A 22,574-nucleotide genomic window follows, 5' to 3' on the forward strand; every position below is an offset into this window, starting at 1 on the left:
AATGATTGGGAATTTGGCTGTGGTTGGTTCTATAGTATAACATTAGTTTGTCATTCTTTACTAAAGGGTCAAATGTTCATTGGTTTGTTTAAAATGGTTAATCTGCTGGTGTTATAACTACACCGCCCTCCTTATCCCTAGTGGCATTAGGATCTCATGGGGAATTCCTGCCACAGGGTGGCACTGGTGTTCAGGTTGTGTGTGTGAGTAGCTTTATAATTCACAGTGGAATTCATGCTGTGGGAAGTGTAGACATTGTTGGTTTGTTCATTGAAATGATGCCCCATCACGGCTGTGCTCTGAGCCAGAATCTCTCCACTCATGAAGAGCTTGTACGTCAGCACCTGCTCATGAGATCATAGTCCCTGGGCGTTGCTAATTGACACTGATATAAACAGAAAGTATGTACAGGAACAGCACTGGCGGAGTTACAGTTAAAAACACAACAACCAAACAACTTGCTATTGTCCTCAGGAGGCCAGGTGTTCTGATTAGGTGTCAGTGGAGGCTTGTACAGGACCTGTCCTGCACCAGGCACACTAATGCGATGCAGGACAGGTGTTGACCTTGTTGTCTGTGGAACAGAGGCAGGGTACGAGCCAACAGTCCCCAGTGCGCTAGATCAGTGCCTCAGCAAGAGCCCGGCACGCCAGCTGGGGCCAGGAAACCATCCACCAGGCAGGCATCAACCATTCACGCAGTAAAACCAGAATAAGACCCAGGCCTCTCTAAACAGAAACAGATCCACAGCACTCCCCAGTGGATGGTAATGGTACTGCAGCATCAGAGTACTGTTTTAAATGTTTTTCTGCTTCAAAACCAAATTTCTATGTCGTTTTTATCTAGCAGTCTTTTCCTCTGTGTACTAACACCTTTGCACATGTTTTATTAAGTGACTACAATGGCACCATCTGGAGATTTCAAATAAGCAACTTCATTTCACCTATGGAGTCGACCAGCACTGCTGATATTTCTGCTCTGAAATAATGCAACAGCGTTGCTGTACGTTTTCATAAATATAGGCAGCCATCAAAAATATTTTTTCTAGGTCTGAGGATTAGATGTACTGTTTGTGTGTACTAAGTGGTGTGCATTGGGTGTATTGCGGTGTGTGTTGTAGCCTATGTGCTGTACTGAGTGTGGTGTTTTGTGTGTGTTGTGTAGTAGTACATGTTATTTTATGTATTGTATATGAAAACCAGTTCTAAAGTTGAATGTCATATCTTGTAAGAAAAATACCTCATGTTCTCTTTAATCTGTGTTTGCAGATTGTTTCTGTTTGATCCACTCAATAAACATGACACTTTTCTGAGGTTAAACCTGTCTGTTTAGCAATCAGACTGCATTGCACTCTAAATATATTTCTAATTATATTGCAATATAAAACTTGAAATTTAACTTGCATCTAAGTTATTCCCCACATTATCCACTGTGTGTTCCTGGGTACAACATTTACATTTATGGCATTTGGTAGACGCCCTTATCCAGAGCGACTTACATTTTTCTCTCATTTTTATACAAGTGAGCAATTGAGGGTTAAGGGCCTTGCTTAGGGGCACCTCAGTCATGGCCTCAGGTCTGGGAATCGAAGCCACGACCCTCCGGTCACAAGACCAGTTCCCTAACCACCAGGCCATGACTGCCCGTCATGTCTTGTCATCAGACACTGTTGAAAATAATTTGCAGTTACATCTCTATTATCGAACTGGGCACTTAGCAAGCACATCAATTCTAGGCAAAATATGCAAGTATAAAATGTGGGTGCACCAATCCATTTGTAACACCTACAGTGACTTTACATAGCAGCAGGTCTAAAGGAATCTGAAATGGAACTGATAAATTCTTGTCCTAGTGTGGCCCAAACAACAGTGCACCATGCATTCACAATTATAGACCAAACTTCATTAATCATCATACTATAACTACATGCGTTGATAACGTAGTTGTTCTATGTAGGTTTGCTAGCTGAGTCGCCGTTTGGTCGCTAAACCCATTGCAGGTGAAAATAAAGATCTCTGCACAACCCTGCGTTGATGACTCTAGTAGGAATAGGCAAACCACAACACAGCAGTTTCACCTGCTCTCTGCCTTGTCCACATTGTTAACCCGTCACTGTGGTTTGTGAGTTTATTAAACTTATCCGCCATTTCATAAATTTACCCGCATTTGGCCAGTGGCGGGTGCTAATTTCCCACCTTGTTTGAAACTACTGCATTTCCTCTTTGTAAGCACTGTTGATGTTTGGACATTTTGCAGACGTTATTCCTGTACATAGGCTCTGTGACATGGTGCTCCAGAGTGATTTTATATTTTCCAAAGCATGCTATGAACCCTGTTAACAAGCATGCACCTGCCCATTCTTTGCAACATTAAAGCATTTCTACATAAACCATGAAAGGTCAGAACCAATGCTGTGCGAAGGCTAATGTGGCTTTGGGTGAGATTGTATCATAGATGCTTCTGATGACGATCACAGATAACATGTGTCTAGGCAGGGCCGGAGTGAGCCCCTTTTTCAGCCCGGGAGTTTCATGCCCAAATCCAGCCCAAAATTATTTTTCCCTCCCAATCGGCCCAAACTAGAGATTGACATGAGCCGGCTGTGACGGTTTAGTATCGCTCAATGGCAATACCCCGGGAATTACACATGACCGGGTAGCCAAACTGCAAGGGTGGGTGTGGATTATGGAGGTGGATGGTATTAAGAGGAGTACTCCAGTGTTTTATTCTCTTACTTCACAATTCCAGACGAATCAGACAGTACACACTCCACAACGAGGGCTGTTCCGTTTGTACCAGAATAGGTTTCTAATACATGATCGACTCATAGCATTATTATTCAATAATACATACACGGTTACCGGCAGCTAACCGCAGTCCTCTTTAACAGGCACAGGTTGTAGGTGATGGCAAGTCACACTATGAGCAAGGAGGGGTCTCTCCCATACACCTGTCTAGGCTTTTTATACTAATAGCCCCGCCCCCGGCTAAACCAACTTCCCCCTCAAGGGACGACGTCCTACAGACTAAACATAAAACACATCACAGATACAAATACATCTACATCTACATATACATATACATATACATATACATATACAGTGCCCCCAACCACTGTCCCAACCATAATGTGTTTTACTTATATTTAAAAAGCTTAGCTATATTCTAGGGACTCTCGTCACCCCTGCAGGTGGATCCATCCCTGCTGGGATAAGTCACTGATGGGCTAACTTGCACCATCATACCGGCCCATCGGGAATCCTCCCGAATCTCCAGATTAGCCACTCCGGCTCTGTGTCTAGGCTCTATTTGAGGGTGTTTCAGTATGAGCTTCATGTGGTGGCCTTGGTATCATTACCACAGAGCAGTTTAAAGTGATGTTAGCATGGAACTAAGAAAGATTTGTCATACTCCTCCAACACACTCAACTCGTAGCTCGTAGACTGCTGGTGTAAGCCCCTTGGTTCCTGCAGCCATGTGGGGTTTGCCATCTCCAGAGAGGTTAGCGATGAAATCGGAGCAGCATTTCCTTGCTCTGCTACAGGAGCCCATTTGTATTTAAACATGTTCCTACAGCTCACCTGTTAATTAACAGCAGGGGAGTAAAGCAGGAAGAACTTTAGTGTGTCGTCCAGGTGAAGGACTAGACGGCAGGGATGTGGTTTTTTATTTTTTTTATTTTACCAAAGTGTATTCTAATAGCTGACCGTAAACATCAGCTTAAGGGTCAGGATTCATATACACTCTTCACACCTCACACCTCACGTTGTCTACACACCTCACATTGTTTTCACACCTCATGCACACCTCACACTTGTCTTCACACTTAATTAATCTGCACAGGCAGAAACACTCAGGCAGCATCTGAAACGATCTCATTCCAGATGAACATGCATGATCTAGTTTACAGGATACCAAGCTAAATTCAGGAAATAAACTAGTACACCATAAAGGATAACTGTCACGCTATTTCAAGCCCATCATGTACCACTGAAACATGGGGCTACCGGTGGCTAAAAAACAAACTAAAAAAAAACAAACACAGATCAGGTGTATGTTTAACTGTGTCTCCTAAGGGCCAGCATAAACACAGGTTTCATATATGCAAATTGATTATGAATTTATCAGTTAAATTCAAACTAGTTTGTCTGAATAGTTCATAACTGAAACTTCCGTTACCCACAAGGCTAGGTGGCAGATAAGTGCATCATGTCCTGTGCAAGTGTGTTTCTGTAGTATCCAAGAACATACATCAGAGATTAGAGAGGAGAGTACACTTTGATGAAAAGGATGCTGTACAGTACAGTTCACACACACCTAGAACATGCTCCCTTGCCTCAATCCCTATACAATTAACATAGCTCCTCAAGAGACTAGAGTGAACACATAATGAAGCTGAGAACAAAAGCATAGAGGCTTATGATAAATAATAATTCACTTCTGAATACCCAGAAATGTACATTTAAATGGTTATCACATCATTAATAAGGTTTACCTTACCTGTTCAGGCCTTACCTGTTCAGATCTTTCCATACCTGTTCAGATGTTACCTTACCTGTTCAGATCTCACCTTACCTGCTGATATCTCACCTTACCTGCTCAGATCTCATCTTATGGGTTTAGGCTGTTTCCTCTTGTCTGAGGGTTTGATGCAGGAGGCACAACTGTGCTTGCAGGCTATGAGCTGGTATATAACGTGATCATACATGGCTGACGATGTGGACAGCAAGGCTGGAATGACCGAAACCGGAATAGGCACTGAACCAGGCTTCCAAAACCCAGACACCTCTTCCGTTACGGCGTATGGGATCCATGCTATAAAATATCCGCCTCAGATCATCATCGCCATCTGGAGGACACAGGCAGAATCGCACTGGCTGCATGTTCAGTTTCATTTTGCATAAATTGTTTCTTACCAATGTTCACTGAGCATGTGATTCTCAGTCACTTTCCCTGTGTGACTGGTGTACACCTGTAATCACATTTTACTGTGCTTATCAGTAGATTAAGAATATACAGGACAACCCCACCCCCCACCCAAAGTTTCCCCATCTGAATCAGGTCATTCCAGGTCAAGTGTAATGTATTGATTGTTTTATGAGTATTGGTCAAATGCTCTCATCCAGAAAGACTTACATATTTATCAGGATGATAGCATGTGTGTTTGGGAATCCATTATGAGACATGGAATACCATGACCAGCACGACCAGCATGATCAGTACCTTGCTGTATGTGTGTGTGTGTGTGTGTGTGTGTGTGTGTGTGTGTGTGTGTGTGTGTGTGTGTGTGTGTGTGTGTATAGAGAAAGATAGATGTTAAAAGTCACACATGGCAGCTGCAGCAGTTTATTGTCTACAAATTCTAACAGCATACAGTATAACACTGCTATCATCATCGTCATGATAGCCAACACATGAACTGGGCACTTAGCAAGCACATCGGTTCTAGGCAAAATGTGCAAGTATAAATGTGGGTAAACCAATCCTCATCCCTAGACATCCAGCCAGCTGTTCTCAGCATACTGAATTCACAACACAGCCAAACAGAATCCATTAAACACTGTCTACTCACTCTTTCCACTCTATGGATTCAACATTTATACATCATGACATCTGTGGTCTCAATTTTGTGGTGCAGTGTGAAAAATGTGATCTGTTGTCAAAATTCATTTCATAAGCGTGTGTGTGATGTGAGTATTTTATTTTGAGGAGAATGGTCTTGGATTTGAAGTCAGTGTTTCATTTTGTTCACCACATACAAAGCTTTGAAAAAATGTGTGAAAGCAAATGAGAAAATCTGGAATATTTCAAACGATAAATGAGTCCAGATACACAGTTCTGTCATGATCTTGGATGGAAGCCATTGCAATAAGAGGTGCTGACATAAATTTCTTTTTGAAAACATGTCATATGCATCGTATGTCATGTGGCAGATCTTCAGGTAGTGGTGGAAGCTGACAACCATCATGGTGCTGAGATTACCCCAGTCAATGAAGAAGCTGCCCTAGCCGTAGAGGCAGCCATGGTTGGCCAGGCTGGAGACCATGAAGCATGTCTTCCCATCACTCTGGGGATGACGGAGACTTGTGCAAGTGTATTTTTTGCTTATTCAGTTCAGTTTGCACTGTCACAAAGCAGCAGATCCAGATATGTGTATATCTGATCTGAACAACAAAAAGAAACAGCCACAGCAAAATGGACAAAGACCTTTGCAGTGTGGAACAGAACCCTGTGTAGAACAGAACCCTGTATGGGACAGAACCCTGTGTTGAACAGAACCCTGTGTGGAACAGAACCCTGAGTGGAACAGAACGCTTTGTGGAAAGAACCCTGTGTAAAACAGAACCCTGTGTGGAACAGAACCCTGTGTTGAACAGAACCCTGTGTAGAACAGATCCCTGTGTGGAACAGAACCCTGTGTGTAACAGAACGCTGTGTGGAACAGAATGCTGTGTGCACAGCCTACAATCTTAATGTCATTGAATTACTGAAAGAACAGGGTCTGGGAAAATAACAAGACACATTTGTGTTCAGTCTTCAACAAGAGCACTTACATCCTGCACAGAGGTACAGGGGCTCTGCACAGTAGGATGTGGGTCACATACACACACTAGTGATTACTAGGGGGCTGTGGTACACACATACCCAGAGCGGTGGGCAGCCCTAGCTCAGCACCCAGGGAGCAGTTGGGGTTAGGTGCTTTGTTCAAGGGCTCCTCAGTCTTGGCCTCAGGGTATCAATCAATCAATTAATCAATCAAATTGTATTTATATAGCACTTTTAACAACAGTTGTTGTCACAAAGCAGCTTTACAAGTGTCCGAGTCCAAGCCCCCAGTGAGCAAGTCAAGGGCGACAGTGGCAAGGAAAAACTCCCTAAGGGCATGAGGAAGAAATCTCCAGTAACAAGACCAGTTCCCTAACCACCAGACCATTACTGCCCCTTTATTACGTATTTGATCTCAAAAAGAATGTACGCTTTCAGATTTGTGCACAGATCACAGTAGCCGTAGTAGTAGTAGTAGTAGTAGTGTAGTACCTACACATAAATGTCACAGCCTGGTCTAGTCAGCAGTGTTCAGCTAATGGTTGCTAGGCGCGTCTGGACTTACACAAGGCAGCGCTGCTCATCAACCAGAGCTGTGTCAACACATACAATTAAAGTTCATGGCTACATCACAGGCTGCATTCACACCATGGTAAATGTGACCCAAGAGGCCCAGAACCCCTTTATTTTTTTGCTCATTCACAACATGTTTTAGATGTGACTTATATCTGCCATTCATGTCATTCAGTGGAACAGAGTGACAATTTAATCTTTTTTTTTATAACTTCAGGCAACCATAGGAACCAGCAGTCCAATGCTCAGGTTAATGAAGCTTGCTGTGAATTTGCTAACAAATGCTAATGAGGGTGAGATGGCTGCACTGTTAGCTCTCTGTGGAGTTGTGCTTGTATCACTGGGGAGGAGATTTGTATGTGTTTGTTGTCATCGATTTGGCCATGATGTCATGTTGATGTCATAACAGATGTCATGTTGGACTGATAAAAGTCACGTGAATTCTGATCTGCCATCTATCAGATACGTACCGGCGCATATGATACAATTCCAAATCAGAACTGAAAGTGTCCAATTCAGTGTGCACACAGAAAACAAATCTTTACCATATACAGAAGAAAAAGAAAAATATGAAGAAAAATATCCAATTTATTGATGATTCAAAATCGGTGCATGATTAGGCGAATATCTGAACTGCACCACAGAAAGGTACCAATGAGAATAATGTTATTAATGAATTAATTAGTTCCAAATATATCTCATTCATGTTCAGTATGTCCTGGCATCAGTCAGCTATTACAGGGAATAGGGCACCGAAAGCTAGAATTTCAGAGCCCAAATTAAACGACGAGTCAAAAATTACATCACATATACTCTATTGAATATATTGTAGGCTATACATTTTAACATCCAGCCTACTTCACAAGTAACTTCTAAGTATATGATAAAAACATGAAGGGGTTGGCATCATCCACTCCACACAAGTAACATAGACCCACAATTAATGAAGGACTACAAGGAGCGGAAGGAGTTTGCAACACAGCAGACACGCTCCGAGCCACAGCAGACATGCTCCGAGTCACAGCATACACACTCAGAGTCACAGCAGACACGTTCCGAGTCACAGCAGACACGTTCTGGATCACAGTAGACACGCACCAAGTTACAGCAGACACATTCAGAGTCACAGCAGACACGCTCGGAGTCACAGCAGTGTCATCTTTAAGTATAAATAAAAGAACAAAATTAAAATAGGTGAAATGTGACACTGAAGGTACGTCTTTTTTCTTGTTCTGTATTCTTTCCCCTGTATGGGTTCTGTATGGGTTCACACTCAGAAGGCTGGTGTGTCATGTTACACTGCTACATGCAACCATGCTCGTTAGGACCAGGTCACGTGACATGAAATTAGCAGAATGGTGCTACAGAGCTTCCTCTCATCCACTGTGAATATAAATGTGCCTTAATGAAGTCTTGGGGACTCCTGTCTTATTACCAAATCTGTTATTCATACAGATGCATTTACTGAACAAATATCTATGCAGACACGAGGGAGGGAGGCCGGGGCCGAGATAAAACACTACAACCCATTGTGTTTGAAACACAACATTGGAGACTGGAGAGGGTCCCTGGAATCTTCTCACTCCCACATTCACCACAACAAATGTCCACTCAACAGAACTTCTAAGTGAAGAGGACAAAAGGTCCTCTCATCCTCTGTGGACATCTTCCACAGAATGACTCAGTGGGTTAAATATTGTAGCTTTTGGCAGAGCCTGTGGACCAGAGGATGACTGTGTGACAGTCGCCAGCTTGTCTGGCCTCGTCTGAGTAAGGTGCCAGTTCTAATCAGTGCAAACCTCGTCCATTATGGATTCTTAAGTAGTCTATGCTAATCTATGTGGCCCAAAGGCTTCTGATATGAATCACAGCAGTGGGTGTTGTGCTAGTATGTGAGACAACACCGTTGTTGGAGTTTTCGCAAATGTCTGTCTCAACACCATGTTGAGATAGGTCTGCCACTCAGAGAGATGCTCTGGAAAAGAGTTTTTATTCAAAACACTATTTAATCACTGAATCACTGAAATGATTTAAGGCACTGAATTAATCCCTTTTAAACTAGCTGAATGCTTAGTTAATTGGTTAGTTAATGAAGTTAAAACGTGGAAACTGCAAAGCAAAATCATCAATGGTAAATTACAGTAACACATACAGTGGTTTGATAAGTCCAGTCAAATTCCAAACTCTAAGAGTTACTTCAACACTGTAGAGTTTCCACTCTAGGGTTTGTGCTGTGTAATTGAAAAAAAATACTTTGCTTGACCATGATAATAAATGATAAACTAGTTTATAGACAAAGCGATGAATTAAAACATAAAGTAGAAGTCAAGGTTTAACCTTTGAAAAGATCTCATTAATATATACACAGCCAAAAAACTTATTTCAAGATGATTATGGATTTTAATAAGACAGCTGAAGAAGTAAGATATGCGACTCTATGCGGGACACTCACCAATGATGAGACACAAATGAGACATTCATCAATGACAAGTCAAACACCAGTGATGAGAATCTTTAAAGCAGACACCGTCCCACTTCTTGGGCAGCTGGGAGGTGAAAGTTCTCTTCAAGGAGATGACGGAGGGGATGTAGGCCGTGTGCACTGAGCGCTCATTCTTCATTAGCCGGTTTGACCAACTGCCTGCTGATTAAATGGATGAAGAGTTTAAAATGTTAGGTTTCTTAAGGGAGTTCAATGAATTTGGGAGGATAAACTGCAGTCAGGCTGTAAAGTATGTGGGTATGTGGAATGGGGTCACAGTCAAAAGAACATTGAGAAGAACACAGTGCAGGGCAGAGATGTGACGTGTCAGGCCAGTCCAGAAAGGATGGAGACCACTAATGAGAGAATATAAAAGTGTAAAATGTGACTCTGTAAAATTGGAAGTTCAGACCATGTGCTCATTAAAAAGCCAAGAACTCTTGAACAAGATTTACAGTATCCAACTATCCTCTCATGTGCAAAACGCTGTCACTAACGACATTTAGACGTTCAGACATTCAGTCGTTGTTCTGTCTTTTTCCATGAATATTATCCCTAGGACCCAATCAGTCCTTAGAAAATTTAGGGTATAATTATAACCACACAATTCAAAACATATTGTTTTTGCCAAGATCCTAAAAAAGATATCTTAGTTAATGAAAAGCTCTGAATGATCCATAGAGCAGCCAATAAAAGTATTACTACATAATACATTTCATATGGTATTGCAATGTATCGTATTCTGTTTAGATTTTAGGATATGCTGACAAATAATTCAGAATATTCAGAAGATGATTTCTATGCTGTGCACACTCCAACCTGGAGGCAATTTTTACATGCCATTACGACCTCCTGCCATAACGAACACAGTGTTGCTCTAACCTCTAATTGTACCATATGTCTGCTTGTAAGTCTACATGTAAAAGCTCATTTTCTTCACGCTCTGATAAATGTTGAAGGAACAGCCCTAAGGTCTCTCCACTGAGAAACCTTTAAGTGATCAAATATAGCTTGGACCAGGTGAACTGTAGTCCATGATTTGGTCTGTCAAGTGAATTTTTAAATGGGTTTTAAATTATTGGTTTGTCTTAGCCCGAAGCCACATAAAAAAGTGTTGGTAATATAGATGACCATTTATCCAGCAGTGGAAGGTGTGTTTGCTTCTTGAAAGCCGTCTTGTATATTCATAGACAGTGATACCGCAGTATTCAGTGAGATACTCAGCTTTGCTGAGTCAGGTGGCAGATCACACTGTTGAGCAAATTGGAACCACAACGATGGAACGATGGAAAACATGATAAGAAACAGTTTATTCACACCATAGTGAGAAACACAGAATATAAGTAGCCTACTTTAACTGCAAAGTGGTCCTGTTGTCCTGTCACAGGCTAATCCACATTCGTGACTAGAGAATTCAATGTCAACGATTTTCTTCCATAAATCCATGATTTGAGGATGACCATTTAGCACTGAGACACCCCATGGGTAAGTGACATTTGTGATGTGATTAGTGACATGTGCACTAATCACAAGTGCAATCAGTGCAGATTTTGAGGTGTCTCTTTTCATCGCGGTTGTTGAGAAGAGTGCTGACATTCACATTGACACGTCCTGCTTTCCTTCTTAGATGGCCTGGAGTCCTGGTCTTCTCAGTCTGTCGCCATGATGCTTCAGGTTGAGCTAATCTGAAACAGTGATGGCCAATGTCTTTGAGAACACCAGCCCTCTGAAAGTACCTTCAAAAGTCACAAGAGCCTAGGGTCATACTGCACATTCAATATCGCCTGGGTAATGCAGTTTTCTATATTAAAAAATGGTGAGCAATTTCATGTATGCTGACTGTGACCAATCTAATGACTTTCACTTTATGACCATCTAGGACATCTTTTTCATCATGTATCACACATAAATGGAGTTATGGAACATATAAAAGTTTCTGATGAAATACAATACAAGACTGAAGGATGATGGAGGGTGTGGCCTAAAGGTACATTACAGATTCTAACTGTATATTACACACGACAGGTGTACCCCAGGAAGTGCCTGAATGAATACACATCCCATTCCCCCTTTCAAATTAAAAGTGCACTTGGATCAGCATAGACTACTCAGTATCTCAAAAGACCATTCAAAATATTTGTTTTATATTTGTTTTTGCACATAAATGTTTTCATTCAGTGACACTGAAGGTTTTAATACCTGTGGTGCTTAGAATGACTGACGGTGTCTTTATGGCTGATGTCATTTGCCTGTACAACAAACTCAAATGCCCCTGGACATCAGCATCATTGTTCTGGGATAGAACACTTTTATATATTTTAAAGGTAACCGTAAACCCTGCACAAATCATACCATTTAAAATGGTAATAACAGCATTATTGGCATGGTTTTAACAAGTCATCGGGGAAGGTTGCAAACATTTGGTACAATTTCCCTGCAAAGCACATAGCAGAAGAATGCAGGCACATCTGAGAAGCTGCCATTTTGGAAAAAGAGCACATGGCAGAGGGGGGTGTTGTGTGTTTTACATTGTTGTTCCTCTCAGCTAGCAGCATGTCTGAGTGGGCAGAGTGTTTTAACGGTACCGCAGGAGGCTTCTTTTTCAACTCAGCAGTATATGCACAAATAAGAGGGAGACAAAATAAGAGGATTACTACACACGCTTCTCACACTGGTCACCCGCCTTACAGTTTTAATCATGGGGTAACACATCACATAGTTCATGGTTCCTTTGTGTAGAATAACTGAGAGTTCAAAGATATCTCACAGTATCCCACATACAGAGGTTTGACTTGGGTCTTTTGTTCCTAGCGCTCAGAACTGCCTAAGATTTGCCAATTTGTGATGTTTAAACACAGATCAGAATTTGTCCTCTGCTTTTAACACACACAGAGACAAACAAACACACACACACACACACACACACACACACACACACACACACACACACACACACACACACACACACACACACACACTTGTGAACACTAGGGGGCTACTTGGTATTACATACTGGGCTCTATTTACTAGTTCCAGATATAAGACACGTGTGGGTTGATGTTTTCATGTGGTTTGGTTAGACTGATGTAATAGTGGCAGGTGTCTTGCTTTCACAAAGGCATCATAGCTTTAGTGCCCCCATGCAGCTGTGAAATCAGAGTCCTCTCTTCTTAGACAAGGTGAAAGCCAATCTTGTAAACTACAGGGTGACTGGGGATGTTTCAGGAGGGCCCTGATCAGAGCTCAACAGCAGCACGCCATGAGCCACACAAACAGAAAGAGTAACGGTTCTGATACAGGAAAGTGGTCAGAGAAAGCGAGGTAGGCTAATGTAATGTGAGATGTGTGAGATATATGTGATTTCAACTAAGGATTTTCATAGTCGAATCTGATTCGTCAGCTTTTTCCTTTAGTCGACTAATAGTCGAATCGGGTTTATTTTTATTTTTTTTATTTAGAGCACCTTAAACCTTAAACGGGATCCCGTTCTCATTCAGGACTTTTTTCCTCTTCAAAGTAAAAACCTAAAACACTCAGATAAATGAATAAACACGGTAGGTTGGCTTTATTCAGCTTTTATGTATTTATTTCACATAATTTTTTATATCGAACTGTCAGACAGGCACTGTGCAAAATGTCAAAAATATTTTAAATAAAAAATATGCCTGCCTGAAAATATAAAAAATTGCTACACAACCGCAAAAAAGTATAAGGAAAGATTCAAGTAACGGGGTTTAAAAGCAAGCAACATCAAAAAATGTTTATAGGCTACTTGCCGAGACGCACCGTGACGAGACGACACGACCGAAACAACTAAAAGTTTTTTTTTCGCCTTACGCGTTTTAAATGGTATGCCATGTTGGTTGTTGTCATGCGAAATGAAAGACGTTGATGACATAACTTGCACTTTACTTTGTTTGATTCATTTTTATTTTTTTCAAAATACTTTTGAAGTTTTTTAGTAGCCATTATGATCTCGGCAGATGCTGTATTGTGTTGCGTGTTCAGCTCCGCTTGTTTGGATTGTGCAACTGCAGGGTGTGATTTATTAATGTGTAGTAGATGTCTATTGTTAATGCGCAAACATCATTTAAAGGCTATATATAACGAAAACAATACATGTAACAACTAATGCTTAGCAGCATCCTTGGGCACCGCCATGCAGTTAGAATGGTACATTCGACTATGGCGTTCATAGTCGACTAGGGGGTATAGTCGACTATAGTCGAATCAGCGACTATTGCAGGTCACCCCTAATGTGATGTATGAAATAAGTGAGAAGACCACCTTTGTTTTCACAGATCCTTTCCTTTCCAGTCTCATGAAAATGAACCCACCAGAACGCCAGCGATCCTCCTGCTGCTGTTTGTTCAACTCCCAGTTACAAAGTGTATTATCAACAGACTCAGAGAACACTTACACGGCTTTTTTACTTTGTACTTAATAAACTAATACTAATCGCAGATATGACAAATAATGGTTAATGATTTAACATCTATTTTTAAATAGATGATTTGTGTATTTGCTTTGAAGAAATATCTACGTGAATGTTCTCTAAGTGCACTAATTCCATAATTTGTACTAGGTGTTAAAGAATACTGTGGCCCTCACAAATATGTGAAGAAGAGGCCATGTCTGGCTGTGCTACATAAATCTCACAGTGGCATTTTGTAATTAAAGAAGACTCCGAGGGGAAAATCCCTTGGCAACATGATCAAGCCTGAGGCGCTGTGCTGTGTGAATGAAGACTGACTACCACAGAGAACTAAAGAAGTGGGAGGAGGTGGCTTGGTGGGCTTTTGGGGGGCATGGCCTGCCCATTTCCTTTTGTTTGGGGGGCATGGCCTGCCCATTTCCTTTTGTTTGGGGGGCATGGCCTGCCCATTTCTCTTTGCTTGGAGGTGTGGCTGCGCATTTCTCTGTTTGAGGGCATGGCCTGCCCATTTCTCTTTGTTTGGGAGTGTGGTTGCCCATTTCTGTTTGGGGGCGTGGTCTGCTTGTTTCCCTTTGTTTGGGGGTGTGGCCTGCCCATTTCTCTTTGCTGTAACCTCTATTCATATTTCCAAGTCTAAATTACAATGTGTCCACACCCCTGAGGTTGTTTTTATGCACCACTACATATTCAACTTAATAAACAGCATTTATGATTGTATACTACATATCGTCCTTAAGAGGAAACCTCTCCGCCTTTGGACAATTGAATCCTCCTCAGCAAATACATCCAGTCTATTTAAACCCCAATCTCACCTTGGATCTCATCCCAGTCTCTAGGAGAGAAGATATACATCATTCCCCTTTACAAAATCTAGATTTGACTACATTTGACTTTCAGAACTCTAGCATTACAATGTCATGGATTTATTGGTAGCCATGAAAAAAAAAAAGAAATATTGAGGCAAGGCACAGGTCTGTAAATAAAGGTAATATTTATTCAGTTTGAAAAAAAAATATCTAAGCTCATGCAATTCAGTTCAAAATCATGTAAACAAGATCACTTGGAGAGATGCTGAATGTATGCACAACATTTTCCACATTTTTTGAAAATAAAAAAAGGAACGTGTTCAGGGCATTTAGATGACATAAAACTGAACTGAATGTGTAAAACGGAGAGGACACGAACACCAGAATATTCACTTCACCTGGACTCGACACGGATTACACACATTTGCTTTGTTTATTGCTGTAGGGATTAAGACGTCATCTTGCTCAGTTGGCAATCTCACTCACGCACACCAGCGCACACATTCACACACATGCATGTGCACACATGCTCGTGCACACATGCTCGTGCACATCCACACAGAAACAGGCACACGGTCACATGGTCCCTGATGCAGAACGCACACAAACCTCTTTTGCAGCAGCACAAGAAACCTGGGGGCGGTGCAATTCCAGCACAGTCAGATGAGCAACCATAACTATTCTGAATGTTAGTAAGACAAATATGAGTGTCAGTACATAAACATATGCAGCACATTCTTCCTACTGAGTGCAGACTGTGGTGACGGTGGTTGTCAAGAGTCAGCTTTTAGCTTACTAAGACTCCGACAAGGGCATCCACAGTGTATGGGATTTAGAAATGTCAAATTGAGTTAAAAGAAGGAATGACATTATTTGGATCGAGAGATTGTGCAAGCAAGCAAAATCACTGATGGGACTTGTACTGTGTGTGGCAGGCGTGTGTGAACCGGACCAGGATGGAACCTCATGAGGTAATGAAGGCATCATTGCAGCACTGCAGTATGGTTGCCATGGCACCAGTTCACACACCTTCCACAAGTCTTTCAGGAATGTCTGACCATTCAAAACTGGTTGTAGATGTTCTGGTTCTAGATGTATATCGAGACCGATCCTGACCAATATGGAGCAGACCTGCGAGTTCTCAGAGGAACGGTGCAGGCTTCACCATAATCAGATCATTAAATGGAGGGAGATTAAGAGAACAGCTAAGAGTCCACGAATAAACCATGATGCTTCCATATGACTATGGGCTACTGTTTATAGAACTATGCTTTCTGAAGACGGGCTTTCTTCCAAATGTAATCAAGATACATAATCCATACATAATTTTTCATTTCCGGCAATTACTAGACCATAAAAATATATTTATATATATATTTATATATTGCTGTAATTCTAAGCATATAAATGAGAGCCCCAGTATTAACACTTGTAAAACAGGCACAATAGTGTCACCCTGGACAGGAATGTAAGAGAAGAACAAAAAACCCTAATCTCCCTTTTTTGACATAGCAACAGAATACATTACAACTATAGCAACAGAATACATTACAACTATAGCAACAGAAATACATCATATTCCATGGTCATCTAAAGAGGCTAATATGGATAGATTATTGCTGTAATCATCATAGCTTAAAAAACATCTACCCCATAAAAATAAGAAAAAAAACATAACTTTATACAGCTTCAGTAGTATTAAACTGCAAATTCTCCCACACTCCTACATTAATGTGGAGACCACATATCCAGCACAGTAGTATATATTAAGGCCTCAAGTGTTGGCAAACAGACAGAGAGGAAGAGAGAGAGAAAGAGGGAGAAAACATACATCTGTCTTAATTATACCTTAAAAACCTCATTATGTGCAAATGTAAATCTTATAATTTGTGGAACAGGTCAGTAACAAAAAGGACAATGGGAACGAAATCGGACACCCGCAAGGAGGAGTGGGGGGGGGGGGGGGGGCACTCCACCAGCGGTGCCATGACGACGGGAGGGGTTTCCCAGCGACACCTTCGACAGCCAACCTCACGTTGCTTGTACCAGTTTTTTTAATTTTTCTATGTCCAGCTGCAAAATGGGGAAAGAAACAACTGTTAAAACGACATGGTTGACTGCACTAACAAATAACCCAGACGACCAAACTACATCATGTTTACTAATCCTCAACATGAAAGCTCAAACTGAACTTCTTGACACTCTTCCAGACAAAAAATGCAATACCCAGAACAGGATTCTGATTGTGTTATTTACATACAATGCAAATATAAGCAAACCATTTAGTCTTTAAATGTGGTCCACTATGTTACTGATAACCAGGTCTTTCAAGTTAGAATCTCAATGGTAAGCCTAGACTGAATCTGAATAATAAGATCTCAAACTGAATCTGAGCAGTAAGACAGTACAGACTGACTTCTGGAGATGCTTTTGGATCAGAATCCCTCATAATAATGATAATTGGGTTTATTTAGCCACTTAGCCTGGAAGGTACCATTGTCTTTATGACTGTAGGATCCCATATCCCTCAGCTGAGAAGCAGCCACTAACGGTCCCTAATGAAGACAAGCTTTACACAGAGGCCTGACCTACCTGCAGTGCCACACGCTTGGTACGCTCCTCCTCCAGCTCAGTCCTCAGCTCAGACAGCTCTCTCCTGTAGTGAGCAGAAGCTCGGGTTACATCGCAGATAACTACAACTCCCTCACACCTACACCTCTCCCTCACACCTACACCTCTCCGCTCAGGTTATATCCCTCACACCTACACCTTTCCCTCACACCTACACCTCTCAGCTCAGGTTATATCCCCCACACCTACACCTCTCCCTCACACCTACACCTCTCCGCTCAGGTTATATCCCTCACACCTACACCTCTCCCTCACACCTACACCTCTCAGCTCAGGTTATATCCCCCACACCTACACCTCTCCCTCACACCTACACCTCTCAGCTCAGGTTATATCCCCCACACCTACACCTCTCCCTCACACCTACACCTCTCAGCTCAGGTTATATCCCCCACACCTACACCTCTCCCTCACACCTACACCTCTCCCTCACACCTACACCTCTCCGCTCAGGTTATATCCCCCACACCTACACCTCTCCCTCACACCTACACCTCTCCGCTCAGGTTATATCCCTCACACCTACACCTCTCCTTCACACCTACACCTCTCCCTCACACCTACACCTCTCCGCTCAGGTTATATCCCTCACACCTACACCTCTCCCTCACACCTACACCTCTCCGCTCAGGTTATATCCCTCACACCTACACCTCTCCCTCACACCTACATCTCTCCGCTCAGGTTATATCCCTCACACCTACACCTCTCCCTCACACCTACACCTCTCCGCTCAGGTTATATCCCTCACACCTACACCTCTTCCTCACACCTACACCTCTCAGCTCAGGTTATATCCCCCACACCTACACCTCTCCCTCACACCTACACCTCTCAGCTCAGGTTATATCCCCCACACCTACACCTCTCCCTCACACCTACACTGGGACTTGTTGTGTATGTGCATACATGCCCCTATCTGTGATAATCTGAAGGGTACTGTAAGCCTAAAAAGTCTAAAATGACACCCTGGTCCTTCTAGACATTGTGAAGAAGAGGGTACGGCATTACTAGCAAAACATCACTGTTTCTGTACATTCTCCCTTAGCCAGTGCATGGTGGCTACAAGAGGAACAGACGTTGTCACTTAGGTAACTGATGAGATTTTTTCAAGGCTACTCTTCAATAAAAATCTCACAAAAATTCAGCAAAGCTGCCTGAGTCTATCTATAAATCTTAGCCACAAAGTTATGTAATATGAACTATGAGAGGAACTCCTGTCCAATAGCTGCAGGACACATGCCACCAAATTCAGCCAAGTGCAGATGCATTCTGGGGGTGACTGAGCATTTTGGAATCCAAACCATAATTTAAGATCGCACATGCATATACATGTTAAAATGTTGATCAGAACATAAACCCTTAAACACTGAACAAGATGGAATGCATTTTTTTCACTCAATGTGAAGAAAAAAACCTGCTTTGTAAAGCCTACAGACTGTGGAACAAGTGAGAAGTTTCCAACAGAAGCCACCGTACGTTTGCTGTGCCTTCAGTAACTCTATGGTGAGCAGGAGGTCCTTCATCTGTGTTCTGAGCTCCTCCAGGTCGCCTCCTTTCTCCTCCTCCACCTCCACCTTCGCTTTGGGCTCGGGGGTGGTGGTGCGGTTGGGGGCGGTGTTTGGAGCAGGGGTGGGCGTGGCTTTATGTGCAGTAGCGGAAGATAGTACTGAGGGAGTCGGCTGTGTGAGCACACACACACACACACACACACACACACAGTGTGTGAGGCTTCACAAGTTCAGTGACAAACACACACAAATGTGACTTAAGTTGAATAATTATGTATGCATGTAACAATGTAAAAACATACAACAGTAAACAGCATATACACAAATGAAAATAAGAAAATAGATTATGCAAATGTCCACCTAAGACACTCCTCAGCTTGTATCCTTTGTATATAGCGATTATATCACTTGACTGAATGTTTGATGAGCAACTCCATTTGATGACCAACTGATGGTTTACAAGACCACTTACATTTGAAGTTAAAAAGGAACTGCAAGGTCATGGCTACTCTGGAAATAACAAAACCAGTTTCTGAGATGGATAAACCTTATGATGCAGTAAACCTGCGGTCAAAAGTGAATAGTCAATGAAGCAGTTTAATCAAGCTAAAGGCATCTTTAAAAGATTGACAGCTACATTCATGCAAGTCACGTTTAGCTTAGCACTGTTGCTTCCCATTGTGTTTGAAGCCCATTCATGCAAAAGTGTGTGCATTTTATCAGCCAATCCTCACTAGTCTTCCTGTCTTATCCTGAAAGGGAGTACTGTAGTGGACTAATGAGACCTTCACCTTTTACCATGCACGTGCTATTTGTTGGATACTGTCAATAGAATGTCTGGATTTTATCATTTTGTATTATTATTTCAGGAGACCAGTTTAACATGCTCCTCTGGAGTCCAGGGCCGGGATTATGATGAAGAATCATGAATTGTCTGATTTCGCCTTCATCAAGCATGGTATGAAGTAGAGCAAGGTCAGTAACCTTTGACCTCAGAGTCCTGAGAGGTTCGTGCTTCATCTGAGTCAGCAGAAATCAATACCAGGAAACAAATCAAAGGTTTCAGAAGCTACCACAGCATCAGCTCAAACGACAACGCTGATGAGAAAAAGATCATCAACAATGATGCAGATTAGAAAAAGATAATTAGATTAGACATAGGCCATCAGCGCTGACACAGACTGGGTAAAGATCAACCCCCTTAACCAGAGATTTCTAATGTAGAAATGTTACTACAGCTGATCTGGACATGGTAACTGCAGGCCAGAAGAACAAAGTTTGAGCTTTCTAGCGTGTTCTAGAGGATGTGGCGTGTGCTTTAACATGGCGCTCAGTGTGCAGCTTACCTTCCAGCTATCCAAGGACTTCGGCTTTGAGGTTTCCTCCTCTTCTGTTTTCGTAGCTTTCTCAGCACCTTCCTTGCCCGGCTGTGTAAAACAACAGACTGTACATGAGTGGAGGTACAGGTTTCTCACCTGTGAGTGGTGGGGCTGTATTCATGACACCTCCAGGTGGTCTCAGTCCGTTCGAGGTGACCAGATAAGGCTCAGCTGACTGTGCAATGCTGTATATTCATGTGTTATTACACACACTATTGTGCTAGAATGTAATAAAATGTGTGAACCTTGTAAAGTGGGAACACAGCTAGGTAGCTCTGTCTTCTGGAGCTGGCTAATGTGGACACAATCAATTATTACTATCAAAATAAACATACATTTGATATCTTAATGGAACATTTAAGTGAAACATATAATTTAAAATTGTGATTTTCCCCAGCAGTGAATTCCCTAGTGTGGAACTAATAAAGGATCATATCATCTGCATTTACGTTGTCAAGACAACAACAAATAATCTGTCTTGTATTTGGACCACCTCTGCAGAAGAGACCATGACCACTGCGGACGGTAGCTTCACGCTGTGCATGCTTGTGTGACCAGCAGATCTGATCACCATCACATCAACAGTGTAAATGCTACTCAAAAGCACCGCTCCATGTGAGTGAGCAGTGTGTTTACATGCTGGCTGTGCTGCAAGACCACAAGCTAACAGTTCTATTCCGGCACCACTGGTTTGGGCCCAGTGTCTGCTGGAGGCTGGTGGCACTGAGCTGGTTCTTCACTCACCGACTGGCCCCCACTGAACTGGGCTGGCAGACGTCTCCCAGGCATCTTTGGTCTGTTCGCAGTCGGGTGAGACAGTTTCTCCGAGGCAGAGGAGACATCATCGAAACTCAAGAGATCTAATAAAGCAGCAAGACAGGTAGATCAAGGCCGAGACAGGTGCTGTACACCTGGTGCTCATGGACTACAGGAGAGAAAAATGATGTTGTGCAATCGAGTGTTTGCTGCTAATGTACAAAGTCAATTGCGGTCAACCTTTCACTCTGGAATCTGATTCATCCTTAACATAAACAGCGTGTGTTAGATATTTTTTTTATTTGAAATTATTGACAAGCAGCAAAAAGCTAAATATTTCATTCATATGTTAAATTAACTGGAGACTATATGAGAAACAGTAGTAGCCACAGATATATGCAGGTCTGGTATGTTCAGGTGTGTACACAGCAGGACCAGAGGCAACGTGGTTACAGTTTGACATAGAGGACGTTTTATCTTCTGCCTGTGACTGAGCTGCACTGAAGGAGCTGCATCTGTGTCACTGCGGAGTCTCTGCAGTATTCAGGAACCTTCACCATCTTAATTCTGAACTACTTTTTTATCCCATTGACAGCACATGTAGTGATGTAAACACAGCAAACAGGACTTTTCTGCCTAAAACAACAACTACAGAAAATGATTCCTGAGGAAGTTCCTCGTGTTCTTGGTTTGGTTGGACATGACACACATCGGACACGTGTGAGCAACTGCTGGCATGATGCAACCTGACGTTAAGAGTGATGAAACGGAAGTTTTTTTTTTTTTTTCTTTTCTTGTGCGAAGAAAAGCCTCCCTGCTGAAGACGCCAGCCGCATTGTGCAGGAGTGCACAGTTTGACGTGATAAGTGACCTGAAGCACTGCTATCACAACACATTTAGCCGCTTTCGGCTTGTTCTTAATATCCAGATGACGCCTGGAGCCTGCAGCAGCTCTGAAGAGTGTGCTCACCCCAGCCAAGCATCCTGCCTCCACCCGCCCTCCACCACTCTGCTGCACCTCCACCACTTTTACCCCGACCCCTTAGCAGACGGGCCATCACTGATGCAAAGCAGAGGCCAAAAACAAACCATGCTGTTAAAGAACTCTGGCTGTTCTGGATCTTTGCTGTTAGGAACGATGCAGTCACAGTTGTCCAGAAAGGCTCCATGTTACAGATGCAGAGCATAAATAAGACTCAAAGTGCTGTAAATACTCTGAAGTGTGTGAGGGGTGCAAAGCAGGAATCAGAGACATCAGACATCCTACCCACATCAGTACTGCTGCAGGGCAGGAGTAATGTAATCCTGTGCTTGGTGATGGAGTGCTGGTGTTATTGACTCACACACACACACACACACACACACACACACACACACACACACACTGCTGATCACTGCACATACGCGGCTCACACAGGTCTGTGGTGAAGCAAGTGTGGGTGGTGTGATGAACTC

At 42.4% G+C, this 22,574-nt stretch overlaps 1 protein-coding gene across 1 annotated transcript in view; it reads right to left on the minus strand.

Annotated features, from left to right (window-relative positions):
* Window positions 1–15,010: 15,010 nt before the first annotated feature.
* Window positions 15,011–22,574, minus strand: part of cd2ap (CD2-associated protein) — a 31,275-nt gene continuing 23,711 nt past the window's right edge. Inside the window, exons 15-19 of the mRNA XM_077017439.1 lie at window positions 21,108–21,223; window positions 20,331–20,411; window positions 18,953–19,155; window positions 17,435–17,498; window positions 15,011–16,915 (exon numbers count right to left, since the gene is read on the minus strand). Coding sequence (XP_076873554.1) covers window positions 16,874–16,915; window positions 17,435–17,498; window positions 18,953–19,155; window positions 20,331–20,411; window positions 21,108–21,223 — 506 coding nt within the window. The 3' untranslated portion in view covers window positions 15,011–16,873. The remainder of the gene's footprint in view (window positions 16,916–17,434; window positions 17,499–18,952; window positions 19,156–20,330; window positions 20,412–21,107; window positions 21,224–22,574) is intronic.

The sequence above is a fragment of the Brachyhypopomus gauderio genome, chromosome 9, assembly GCF_052324685.1.
Source record: "Brachyhypopomus gauderio isolate BG-103 chromosome 9, BGAUD_0.2, whole genome shotgun sequence".
Lineage (NCBI taxonomy): Eukaryota > Metazoa > Chordata > Actinopteri > Gymnotiformes > Hypopomidae > Brachyhypopomus > Brachyhypopomus gauderio.